The sequence below is a fragment of the Cydia amplana genome, chromosome 10 (genome assembly GCF_948474715.1).
Source record: "Cydia amplana chromosome 10, ilCydAmpl1.1, whole genome shotgun sequence".
Taxonomy (NCBI): domain Eukaryota; kingdom Metazoa; phylum Arthropoda; class Insecta; order Lepidoptera; family Tortricidae; genus Cydia; species Cydia amplana.
This window is the reverse complement of record NC_086078.1, coordinates 12,657,231-12,669,288: the sequence shown is the minus strand read 5'-3', so window position 1 is coordinate 12,669,288 and position 12,058 is coordinate 12,657,231. Positions and strand designations below refer to the sequence as shown.

The following is a 12,058-nucleotide window of genomic DNA, read 5'->3' as shown; positions in this document are numbered from 1 at the left end:
TCGTTTTAATCATCTTACGTACCTCCTTTTTCTATGTTATACTTTTATAATTTTTGCTTACAGATTTTAGGTCCTGTAATTAGACGTTCTACCTAGGTATGTTTACTTATATCGACCTACTTGAAAGTTTATTAATTATCTGCCGACCTTCCTGCCAAACCTGTTGATATATTGAAATTAGTTTTGCATTACCTACCATTTTCATATAACCCATGTTTTAATTAATTAATTAAGCCTTCATTCATAGGTATACCTTATATTAATATTCCGTCGGGAAACATTATTTACACTAATGGCTTAGAGTTTAGACTACTTTTGTTGTTTCAAGCAAAATCGTTTGGAAGAAAAACATTTTGTCGTTTTATTTATTTTATTTTGAGATCGAACAGATTTATTTTTCGGTTAGTTTCGGGTAATTCTTTTAATGAAACTATTTCATGATCGATTTTCTAGATTTATAATGTATTTGTTTTATATAATTACAAAACTTCTTAAACAGATTTTTACAGCGTATAGTCGTGTATCTATATGCCATAATATGCATAGCGTAGCATATTTTGTACAGGCTTATGCACGTCGTTCAAGCAAAATATTGTATTCCAGAAAACATAAAATCATTTGATAATTGTTCTGTCATTAAATGCACTAAAAGCACGAGTTTACTGTCAAAACTAGCCCATTTGTTCTTTTTTGAACTCGTTTACTGGGATTGCGAACGGAAGAGCTGATAAGTGATACCCGCAGGATGCCGCGTATCTGCGCGCATCGGTATCTGCGAGGTCCGCGTGCCCGCCGTCGCCCGGCCAACGTTACGCACCCAACTGTCAGATTTCACATCCTAATCGGAAATTCTTAAACGGCAAAAAGAGTTGATGCTACGATATTTGTGCCACTATCAGAATATATTTCTAATGGTAATGATTGAACATGAATAAGTTTTTAATTGAACGGATATTTTTTTTTAGTTTAAATTGCATTAGGTACCTATGTACTTTCAAATATGTACCTAATGTACCTACTAATCTTGCATTTATAACTCTGTTATTCGTAGGCCAAATCAAACTGGAATGATTTTTATGATTAAATGATTATAAATCTTCAAAATTGTAAAAAGTTTAAAAATTGTTTTCAGTTCGGTAGAAATTAATGTTAAGTATAAAAGTTTAAAAGGGGTGTACCTATTCAAAACACAATAAAAGAATGTTATCAAAGTTAAGTTTTGATGTAAAGAAAATCTGAATGAGAAACTATGTGAAAGCGGTTTTGAAAACGCGTTGAAGTCTAATTCAGAAAAAAATCTTTGCATATTCACCCGGTTGCCCAATAGGGTCTTAAGTTTCACCACGAATGGTGAATTTTCACTATAAACACTGGCACAAAATACACATTTCATCACAAATCATTATACGAAGAGACACATTCTATATTGGAATTTATGAAGGGAGGAAGGCAGACAGCAGACGATTCACAAACTCTAGTTTCATTCAACGTCGCGCATCGATCCGACCGGCCACGGGATAGGACTTTCCATTTCACACTAACTTTAAAACACTAAACTTTGTAACAGCGCGTGAATTAATTTATAAACGCAATAATCATTACGGCTCAATGAAGGTGAAGGACAGCGAAGGACACGCAACGGGAAGAGATCGCATTGTTTATTTACAACGTTATCGGTTGCGGGGGCGCGGGCCGCCTACGAGTGACCAGGGTCGCACCTGATATCGGCGGGGGTTCCAGCAGACTCGGGAAGAACGCCGGCAGGTCTGACGTGGACACCGGCGTGTTGAGGTCCGCCGGCATGTGGCCCAGCGCGGGCGCAGGCGCCGGCTTGATGGGGCAGTCGAACCCCAGGCCCATGTCGGCCAGGGACAGGAGGTGCGCCCCGATCGGGGGCTCCGCGTCCGTGCCCATGCCGTCGGGCACCACCTGCTCCTCGGCCCACTGGCCGAGCGGAATTACGAACAACGCCAGCGTGGAAACGGCCTCTCGCGCGGCCGGTGCGAAGGGGACTGGCTCCGCGCGACCCCGCGTCGCAGTTTTATCAATGGAGAAGCGGTCCCATATTCGGTAGCGGCGCGCGCCGCTCCGCCAATCGCGCGGCGCTGCGCCCCCCCGGCGCTGACGTCACCGCCCGGCCCGCCCACCGCCCGCGCCACCCCGGGCGCCCGCCCGCTGCCGCCAAGCGCCGCCGAGGCACGAGCAGCCTCCGATCCGTCGCATATGCTTCCGACAGTTCCGAGGATCGCAACTTCATTCAACTTTGACTCGGTCCGTTCGATAGAACTGTCTCGATATGTAGTTTTATGTGCACGATCGATCGTCAATATGTTTTTATGTATTTTAGAGATAACAAGTAGTATTTAATAATATCACAATATTTTAATAACCTATTCAAATAAAAAAAAATACAATGTAAATAAATTAAATATTTCTGAGATGCTATAAAATATGACTACTGGCTCTACTTAGGAATACACACTCATTTTGTTGCGTGAATCATTTCTTGAAATTGAACATAATATAAAAGAATGACTAATGTAAGTATCTATTAATTGTTCGTTATTAAATGTAAGGCATAAAAATGAATTTTCTAAGTAGGCCTGAATTCAACAAAGTAACTTAGTTGCACATCTCAGTAAAAGAAAAGGGTACAAATCAGTCTTAAAAGTAGAGTAACAATATAATCTAAATCTTCTGACTCCTTTGCAAAAAGAAAATTTGAGTAGGTATAAGTAAGAATTTCATCCTTTTTATAAACCGACCGACCGGCGACCGGTCTGGCCTAGTGGGTAGTGACCCTGCCTGTGAAGCCGATGGTCCCGGGTTCGAATCCTGGTAAGGGCATTTATTTGTATGATGATACAGATATTTGTTCCTGAGTCATGGTTGTTTTCTATGTATATAAGTATTTATATATATTATATATATCGTTGTCTGAGTACCCACAACACAAGCCTTCTTGAGCTTACCGTGGGGCTTAGTCAATTTGTGTAAGAATGTCCCTATAATATTTATTTATTATTTATTATTTATTATAAACCGACTCCACAACGACTGTTACCTCAGAACTCTGTCATTTATGAATCGTTTTTGAAATTTTTTATTTTATTTTAAATTAAGTTAATACTTACAGATTGGTGCTATTTTTGTCAAAAGCATAGTACATCAGTGCTGTACCCTCGATTCTCATTAAGCATACTATCGATTTATATATTTTTATCTAAAAAAACCCGGCCAAGTGCGAGTCGGACTCGCGTTCCAAGGGTTCCGACATTACACAATTTTTAACAATGTATTTTTTGATGTGAAACGTGAGTGAAATGTCTTTAAAAAACCCGTAAGGGTCGGATCAAAAACTAAGTAGGTAATTAAATCCGGCTCACGCTTGACTGCACATTTCTAATTAGGTTTTCCAGTGATCTATAGATTCTATAAGTAAAAAACTATTTTCTGTATTTTTTTCAAAATTTTAGACCCAGTAGTTTCGGAGATAAAGGGTCGTTTTTTGCCTATTTTCTTAAATTACTTCTAAACTATTTATCTTAAAATTATAAAAAAAAAATTGAGATTCTCACAATGAGCTCTTTCATATGATATATAACACGATATTGTTTGCAAAACTTTGTTTTTTAACTGTCTCATTCACCCCCCAAAAGTGCCCCCTGTTTAAATAGTTATTTGTACAACAAGAGATCAAAGTTTGATATTTCTTCGAGTGCTTATTTTGAGTCCCGTGCAAGCGAAAGATTCTATAATAGATTCACGAGCGTAGCGAGTGAATCTAATTTAGAATCTTGAGCGTAGTAAGGGACTCAAAAGCGCACGAGATGTAAATAACTTTGATCTCGTGTAGTACACAACATTTTTCACCTCAGCAGTGAGAACATATTAGAGAACCCGAAAAATGTATTCCTTCTTCATCACTTACCTCTATTCACTCATGTTTTCTTAAGATATACCAACAATTAAATTTTCACCTCAGCAGCTTGAACAAGGGTACTTTGCTACTTAAAAACAGTGAGCAAAATCGAATTTTGCTCACTGAGTGAGCAAAATCGCATTTTGCTCATTTTGTCTCACTCAGTGAGCAAAATGCGATTTTGCTCACTGTTTTTAAGTAGCAAAGTACCCTTGTTCGAGCTGCTGAGGTGAAAATTCCTTTTCACACCACCTATTCGGAAAAAGAGCTTTTTCTTCCGTGCTAGAAGGGATCAAAGTGGCACTTTTCCTTCCTGCTAGGAGGGATCAAAGTAACACTTTTCTGTTCTAGCACACTATTTTATTGCATTTTTTTGCACATTATTTTTTTAGCTTAAATAATCTGTTTGAGCATCAGATTGTGTCAACACTAAGATTTTTTTATTTTCCTCATAGTTGATGTGAAATATGTGTATGTGTCACACGGTATCAAAATTATTTCGTCTTGGGCGTTAACACTTGATTGAATCCCACATTACGGTTAGGATTCAATGTACGCCCTTGACGGAAATATATCATTTTGATCCCTTGTAACACAAACTACTATTATTTAGATACGTTACATGTCCATCTTTGGGTCACACAGACTTACATATGTGTACCAAATTTCAACTTGATTCGTTCAGCAGTTTCGGAGAAAATAGGCTGTGACAGACGGACAGCCAGACACACGAGTGATCCTATAAGGGTTCTGTTTTTTCCTTTTGAGGCACGGAACCCTAAAAACCAAGTATTGCAAATACCTTCTTTGCTATTGTGCCATTTTGTGAAATGGAACTGGGCGTTTTTTTTTGTTGTCCCCTACACTTTTTTTCAAATTTGGGATTTTTTATGTTATTTCTACTCAGAATCACGAGCTCTTTCTATCCTAATAGGAGAAAAACAGTGTCCCAGAATTTCCATACATTTTTCCATCTTTCCATTCCGCGACCGCCATACAAAGTCTATGAAAAATGGTGAATTGGTGACGTAATGGAAATAAAAACCTTAGGACACTTTTTTTCTCCTATTAGGATAGAAAGAGCTCGTGATTCTGACTAGAAATAACATAAAAAATCCCAAATTTAAAAAAAAAAGTGTAGGGGACAACAAAAAAAAAAACGCCCAACTGCTCATGAAGACGAAAATCCTCTACGGAAAGTACATAGGTATTTCATTTCACGTCTTGGGGCTAACTGTAATTGTTATGAGTGTTTTGAGATGCACTCGTCATCTTCCTCGCGGTGTCCCGGCATTTTGCCACGGCTCATGGGAGCCTGGGGTCCGCTTGGCAACTAATCCCAGTAATTGGCGTTGGCACTAGTTTTTACGAAAGCGACTGCCAGTTGACCTTCCAAACTAGGCCCGTATTGGGATTAGTCCGGTTTCCTCACGATGTTTTCCTTCACCGAAAAGCGACTGGTAAATATCAAATGATATTTCGTACTCGTACATAAGTTCCGAAAAACTCATTGGTACGAGCCGGGGTTCAAACCCGCGATCTCCGGATTGCAAGTCGCACGCTCTTACCGCTAGGCCACCAGCGCTTGTTTTGAGATGCACTAAGTACGATGGTAAATTTAAACGGCATTTCTAACTGTTAAGAGAAGTCGGTTTTTATTCAATTGAAGATTGGATAGTTTCATAAAGTTATCACATGCCAATTTATAAAAAGCTTATTCACAATCATGAACCTATAATATTACGGACAGAGTTTCGCTTACAATACAACTGTGATTCCAACATCCACCAGTTTCTCAGTATTTACGCGTGACACACACACATTGACAGCCCACATCCACCAGTTTGCCGTCAGACGAATCGAAACGTCATTGCAGTAAACATGTCGAAGAAAAATATAAAATATGCCGGCATGCGTAGTTAAATCCTGCTAGAATTGTACCGATCGAAAGAAAAAAAGTCACGGAATAACTTTTCATACTTAAGTTTATTAATTCGTACGTAAAATCACGATAATTTGTTGTTTATAAATTATCAAACTGCAAAACAGGAGTGTGACCAGTAACATGAATAGGGTAATTTCCCGAAAGTAGGGTAATTGATACCCTTCTTATTAAATCATTATGTATTAAGAGATCATTTAGGTAAATGGTTAAATTATTGATTGTGCATTTCAAACTAGGTCGGTATGGTAATTTCCCGATACTAAGGAGCGATACTTAACGTTTGTTTGTTATGTATTATAATTTTTTTGTTGAAAACCAGATTTGTTTCAAGTTAAATGTATAAATAAAAAAAGCGGCCAAGTGCGAGTCGGACTCGCCCATGAAGGGTTCCGTATTTAGGCGATTTATGACGTATTAAAAAAAAACTACTTACTAGATCTCGTTCAAATCAATTTTCGGTGGAAGTTTACATGGTAATGTACATCATATATTTTTTTTAGTTTTATCATTCTCTTATTTTAGAAGTTACAGGGGGGGGGGGACACACACATTTTACCACTTTGGAAGTGTCTCTCGCGCAAACTATTCAGTTTAAAAAAAAATGATATTAGAAACCTCAATATCATTTTTGAAGACCTATCCATAGATACCCCACACGTATGGGTTTGATGAAAAAAAAATTTTTGAGTTTCAGTTTGAAGTATGGGGAACCCCAAAAATTTATTGTTTTTTTCTATTTTTGTGTGAAAATCTTAATGCGGTTCACAGAATACATCTACTTACCAAGTTTCAACAGTATAGTTCTTATAGTTTCGGAGAAAAGTGGCTGTGACATACGGACGGACAGACAGACGGACAGACAGACAGACATGACGAATCTATAAGGGTTCCGTTTTTTGCCATTTGGCTACGGAACCCTAAAAACATGACGAACTGATTTCATTACGATGCTAAATATCATTAGGTATTGAAAATAATGTTTGCACAAAGTAATTGTGCAATATTGCGCATTTTCAAGACCTATAAAATCAGATACGTACACACCTTTTTTATTGTCTAACGTAAAACTGTCCTAATTTTTTTATTTGAAAACAAAGACGATATTAAAAATAATTGTTTCACCATTAGGGGAGAATTTGTGTTACATGGTAACACTCGTCTACACGCACACATTCAAACCGTCCGCCATTGCAGTGTCACAGTTTGTCTTAGGTGACAGTCCGTCCGTAATATTCTAGGTCCATGTTCACAATCTTGTAAACTTTTTTTTTCAATATTTTCCAGATTATTCTAAAAATTGCATACCTAACGAAATCTCCAAAATGCATAATGAAACTAATCGGTTAGAATGCTTATATGGTACTTTTAAAGGGGATTTATTTCTGAACACGCTAATTTAATATTAAGTTTATGTGGATTATAAGATTTGTAGAAAATTGGTTTTATTTTAAAGATGATGAACGCATTTCATACTACTAATACTTAGGGCCCGATTCGGATTTTGAAATAGATATCTATAAGATATCTTTTAGACATCACCAAGATACGATAACGATATTTTTAGGATCTAACCTTACTCATTTCCACAAGATATGACTTAGAGATACGATTCACATCTAATAGATATCTAACTCTATCTAACGTAAAAGTGACATTGGTTGCCCGAATTGAGCTGCAAAAGAGAACTATTAGAAATCTAAACTATAACGTATCTAGAATGGATCTACTACGTGTCGTCTCTTGTGAATATCTTGAAGTTCGAATACGGCAGTATGTCTGTAATAAAAAATATAGGTAGGTATTATACTTAAGTTATCAATATCGTTCGACTTATAGGTTGTAGAGTCGTTTTGTTTGGGTGGTTTTAAATTTTTTGTAAGAAGAGGTAATTGAGTAGGACCATTATGTTTAATGTTAGCAATAAATTAGTTTTCACCTTACCATCGGGAAGCAAATACTTATCTAGTATTTAGGTAAGTAAAACATTACAAATGTATGGCAGGTATAATAAAAAAATACTACTTTTTAATATTTATCACTCAAAACTATAATCCAGTAGTTAATTTTTCAGCTAGCTTGAGTCAATTGTGAGTAGAATCATTGTGTCACCCGTGGATACATAAATTGAACTTTTGCGCAACAAACATACTGAAAAACTTTCCGAGCTGGTAGGGTAAAAAATAACAATTTTCCTATGTTAAATAGGTACCTACGTTAAATACAATTTCTATACTGATCTTTGGTCAATCGATCCATCCTATATCTAGCGTCACCCTAGATCAATGGGTGCCTATCCGTCACAATCTGACTTGTAGAGCTAAGGGCTTACCGCGAACCACGTTCGACTTGTTGCCTCCCTGTCACACTTACGTACGAATTTACAAGTGCGACAGAGAGCCAACACTTCGAACGTGGTTCGCGGTAGGCCCTCTGAGCCTTAAGTGCGTGTCATATTGTTGTGCAATATCGTACTCCTTCAGATGACCTTAGTTACCAACACAACAGGGGATTTATTCAAGTAAGCGCCAACTGTATCGTAATTAAATTGAAATCGGATTGGTTTATGGTTTATGATAGTTATGATCATACAAAGCAGTTTATTCCTGAAGACCTTCATATTCATATATGAGATTGGAATTACATTTATAAGGCGCGGAATAAATAATAAATACCTATTACTGTGAAAATTAAACTAATACCTAAACATGAGCTCGTTTTAAAGTTCATGAATATGCATGCATGCTTGAGTGTTATCCTTTCAACTGTTTGGCATGGATCGCCTTGATCTTGTTCGCATTAGCAGGTCGCGCCCACTCGAAACCTACACCTCCATGACCGCAAACTGTTGACACAATAAGGCTGGTAAACATTGTAAAAACTAACGGAATCTGCCATTACGGGCAGGAAGCGATATTCTGTATTCAACGACTCCTAGTAAGGTACAAATCGTATACGAACGTAACCGACGTTATATTGAGGCAGTGATAGCATGAAGCTGGTGGACCTGGTGGTAAATGATTATTATTTTATTCCAAATCATTGGGTTTTGTTTATAAACATATGGGTTTATGGGTGAATATGGTATAACCTGTTTAAAATACAATAAAACATGGACATTAGGTGCCTATATACGCCGAATATTACAACTCGGGACGGCACCCTAACAAGTTTTGGATACTGTAACTCCGGGGTGGTCTATGGTTTTACTTTTAAATGTATGTCGCCGCGACATTAATAAGTAATGAGATGAGTAGCTGCGGTGGCGAGCATGCGGTGGCGGGCGACAACGGCCGGGCCGCTCGGTGGTGGGTGCTGGGCAGCCCCAGCGCACGAGACACGCCGACGCCTCGGGCCCACATGCAGCCGCTAACCCAATTATCGCGTAACGGAGACGATAAAGAAAAATAACAAACCCACGATTTCACTGCGGTCTAATTATAGCGCGCTATTTGTGGGTGCGCTCGCGCAGCCGGCATAGCGTGGCCGCGATGTCAGGGCTATTCCTGGCCGTCAGCTGACGCTCCCGGCTCGTAAACACCACGCAACCAATTGACGTAAAATGCGAACAATCGAGCTTTCAGCAGGTGAATCACTAGATGAAAACGGTTCTGTGGGAATAGCTCTAAATTTAACTTGACTGCTTTTGGTCCGGAGGCGGGGTGCTATTTCCACAGCGCTTCAATGACCGTTGTCTATTTCCAACGCGTTTATTCATATCGAATCGACTTGGCTTGTTATGAATGTTTAATTGCGTAAACAAGTCTGCTATTGTTGTGAAGTGAGTAACCCGAGTTTATGTGTCTGTTTCGGGCCTGGCAGGATAACTTAATAGTTCTCGCAGTCCGCGTAAACAGCTTCGGAAAGTTTGTTTTTCTCGCAGGTACTTTACAGCCCTGTTACTTATTGCTCCTTTTCGTTTATTTCGGATTCAGACTTACATAGTTACTTTGGGTCTATGAATAAAATATTTTTCCTTAATACCCACGCTCTATTTTTCTGTACAGTAATATTTACGGTAGTTTTTTGTTAAGTAAGTACTTACGTAATTTCAGTAGAGGATTTATTTATTTATTCGTATGGAATAATTGTTCAGTCGTTTATAAAGAGGATATTATTAGGTATATAAATAAGATATCTAAAAGAACGTACCTATTTTACTATTTAATCCCATTATGACGATAATTTAACGACGAGCTTGACCGTAATAAGGTCAATTGCCATTCGGCTAGTGGCCGGGTGCAGCAAAGCGACAACGACAATATATTAACAACAACTAGGTTATTTCATACACTTTGTTATATCTGTTTAGTCTATGTAGTCGCGTAAGAGGTAGATTTGCAAAAATGTACGGGCAATGCCGCGTTATTTTAAATTTTGTACTATGACAACGGGTCAGAGAAAGGATGATAGTTTTGGAAACCAGTAGTCAGTGAGTCATATTTGTCACCTCGTGTGTTCAATGAGTATACAAACAGCGGGCACTCGGGTGCTTCCCACGGCCCAAGCGCCGGTGGTGGGTGGACGACTGGGTCAATCGAGGACGTAGTATGTATGTACATAGATTCTAGTAGTAGTGATTTGACAATATATTTGATAGTTCATTAGAATAGCTTTTGGATGAGTTCCGAGGCTACAACTATTGCAGACAACGGCGCACATTGGCTTAGGGCAGTGTCGGTGAGCGGATGGCTGGGTCAACGGAGAACGTAGTGTCTAGTAGTGAATATGTGACAGTTCAACAGAATATAATAACTTCTAGAACAAGTTCACAAAGATACAATTCTTGCAGTCTGTCATCACATTAGCTCTTAAACAATCTAGGACGTACGAAATGTTGAAATTGGCTTGGTTTGGCAAAACTTTGATAGGTCATGGAATATTACTGTCATGGTCTTAACATATATTATATATTAAATGTCAGGAGTGCAATTAATAAAAAAATTGCTTATGATACGAGTATCACATTTGTAACAAAGTTGTTCTACTCGTATAAGTTTAGAATTTCTGGGTTGAACTCTACACAAATCGGAACCGAAGTGTCATTCAGGGATCGGATACCGGTATTTTTTGTATGGGAACGGAAACGGTATTTTTTCGTTCTTTGCTAATTACTTCATTTCTAATTGAGCAATCTAATAATACGAAGTCGTAACCTAAAAACACAACTGAGTCCTACATTTCAAGTATAAAATAATTCGAAAAATATGGCTATTTCTAAGTTTTTGCAAAAAACCGGTTCCGATCCCTGGTGTCATTATAGAAATGTATGCAGTAGGTAGTATTTTCAAAAAATCGAAGAGTACCTATTTTGATTTGTCGAATAAGAAGTAGGTACCTAAATAATTGACAATAAAGTTCGTATTTGTTAAACATGTGAATTACTTGCTCAATACTTTACGGAGTCAATTTCCATCACAAAGATAAAACAGTCGCTATCGTAAAAGAAATCAGAGTAGGCGAAGAGACCAGCAGTCTGGGCAAAGTCTTCAGCTGTGTACCGTGTACCTACTGGTCACACGAATCATTCCCGTGTCACGAGTGCAGTTATTTTATCGGGTAATAAAGTCATCTTTGCAGCGAGTGGAAATAGTGCCGTGGATTCTTATTTCTTATTGCTTGCGCGAACTCGGGCGCATCAAGTTTGGAGCTAAACCAGCGTAACGTGACTTTGAGACGCGTGATCGATCTCGATTTCGCGCTTCCCGGGAACTGGTTTTGGCAACCTAATCCTAAAAATCTACATATGCACTGGCTTTTATGAATGCGACTACCATTTCATCAAACTTAGCTTGGTTTTGGTATGCGACGGGAGTATTACAGCTGACAATACCCCTTCCTACTGCAAGCGGTCACGATGCCAATTGCGAACTGAAATAGAACCACTGACTTCGTTTATATTTGAACGTTTCTATTCATAGAATAGAATTTCGGTTATCGATTGTTTTGTATATTGATTTTCAGGGGATGTTTTCAGTTCAGTATATGTATGAAGTAGAAAAGTGCAGAGTCATAAGAGTCAGTAAGTACCGTTTATCTATATGTTCCTAACACGTCTCAGGAACGTGTGTTCGGGGTTATAGCTTTTAAACTATCTTTAAATTTCCCAGGAGTCTCCAAGAACTTTCCCAACTAATTGAAAACTTTCTGGAATAGTTCTCTGAAATAATAAATCGTGAAATTTTTACGTAGAC

General features: G+C 38.2%; 1 protein-coding gene across 2 annotated transcripts in view; it reads right to left on the bottom strand.

Annotated features, from left to right (window-relative positions):
* The window catches only part of LOC134651390 (early growth response protein 3-like), a 55,851-nt gene that overhangs the window by 1,411 nt on the left and 42,382 nt on the right, over positions 1–12,058 (bottom strand). Inside the window, exon 1 of one of the 2 annotated variants that reach the window (XM_063506487.1) lies at positions 1,719–2,162. The exons of the other annotated variant lie outside the window; for it this stretch is intronic. Within the exon in view, the coding sequence (XP_063362557.1) occupies positions 1,719–1,914 (196 nt within the window). The 5' untranslated portion in view covers positions 1,915–2,162. Of the gene's footprint in view, positions 1–1,718; positions 2,163–12,058 lie in introns of those variants that run through there. 2 annotated transcript variants of the gene reach the window in all.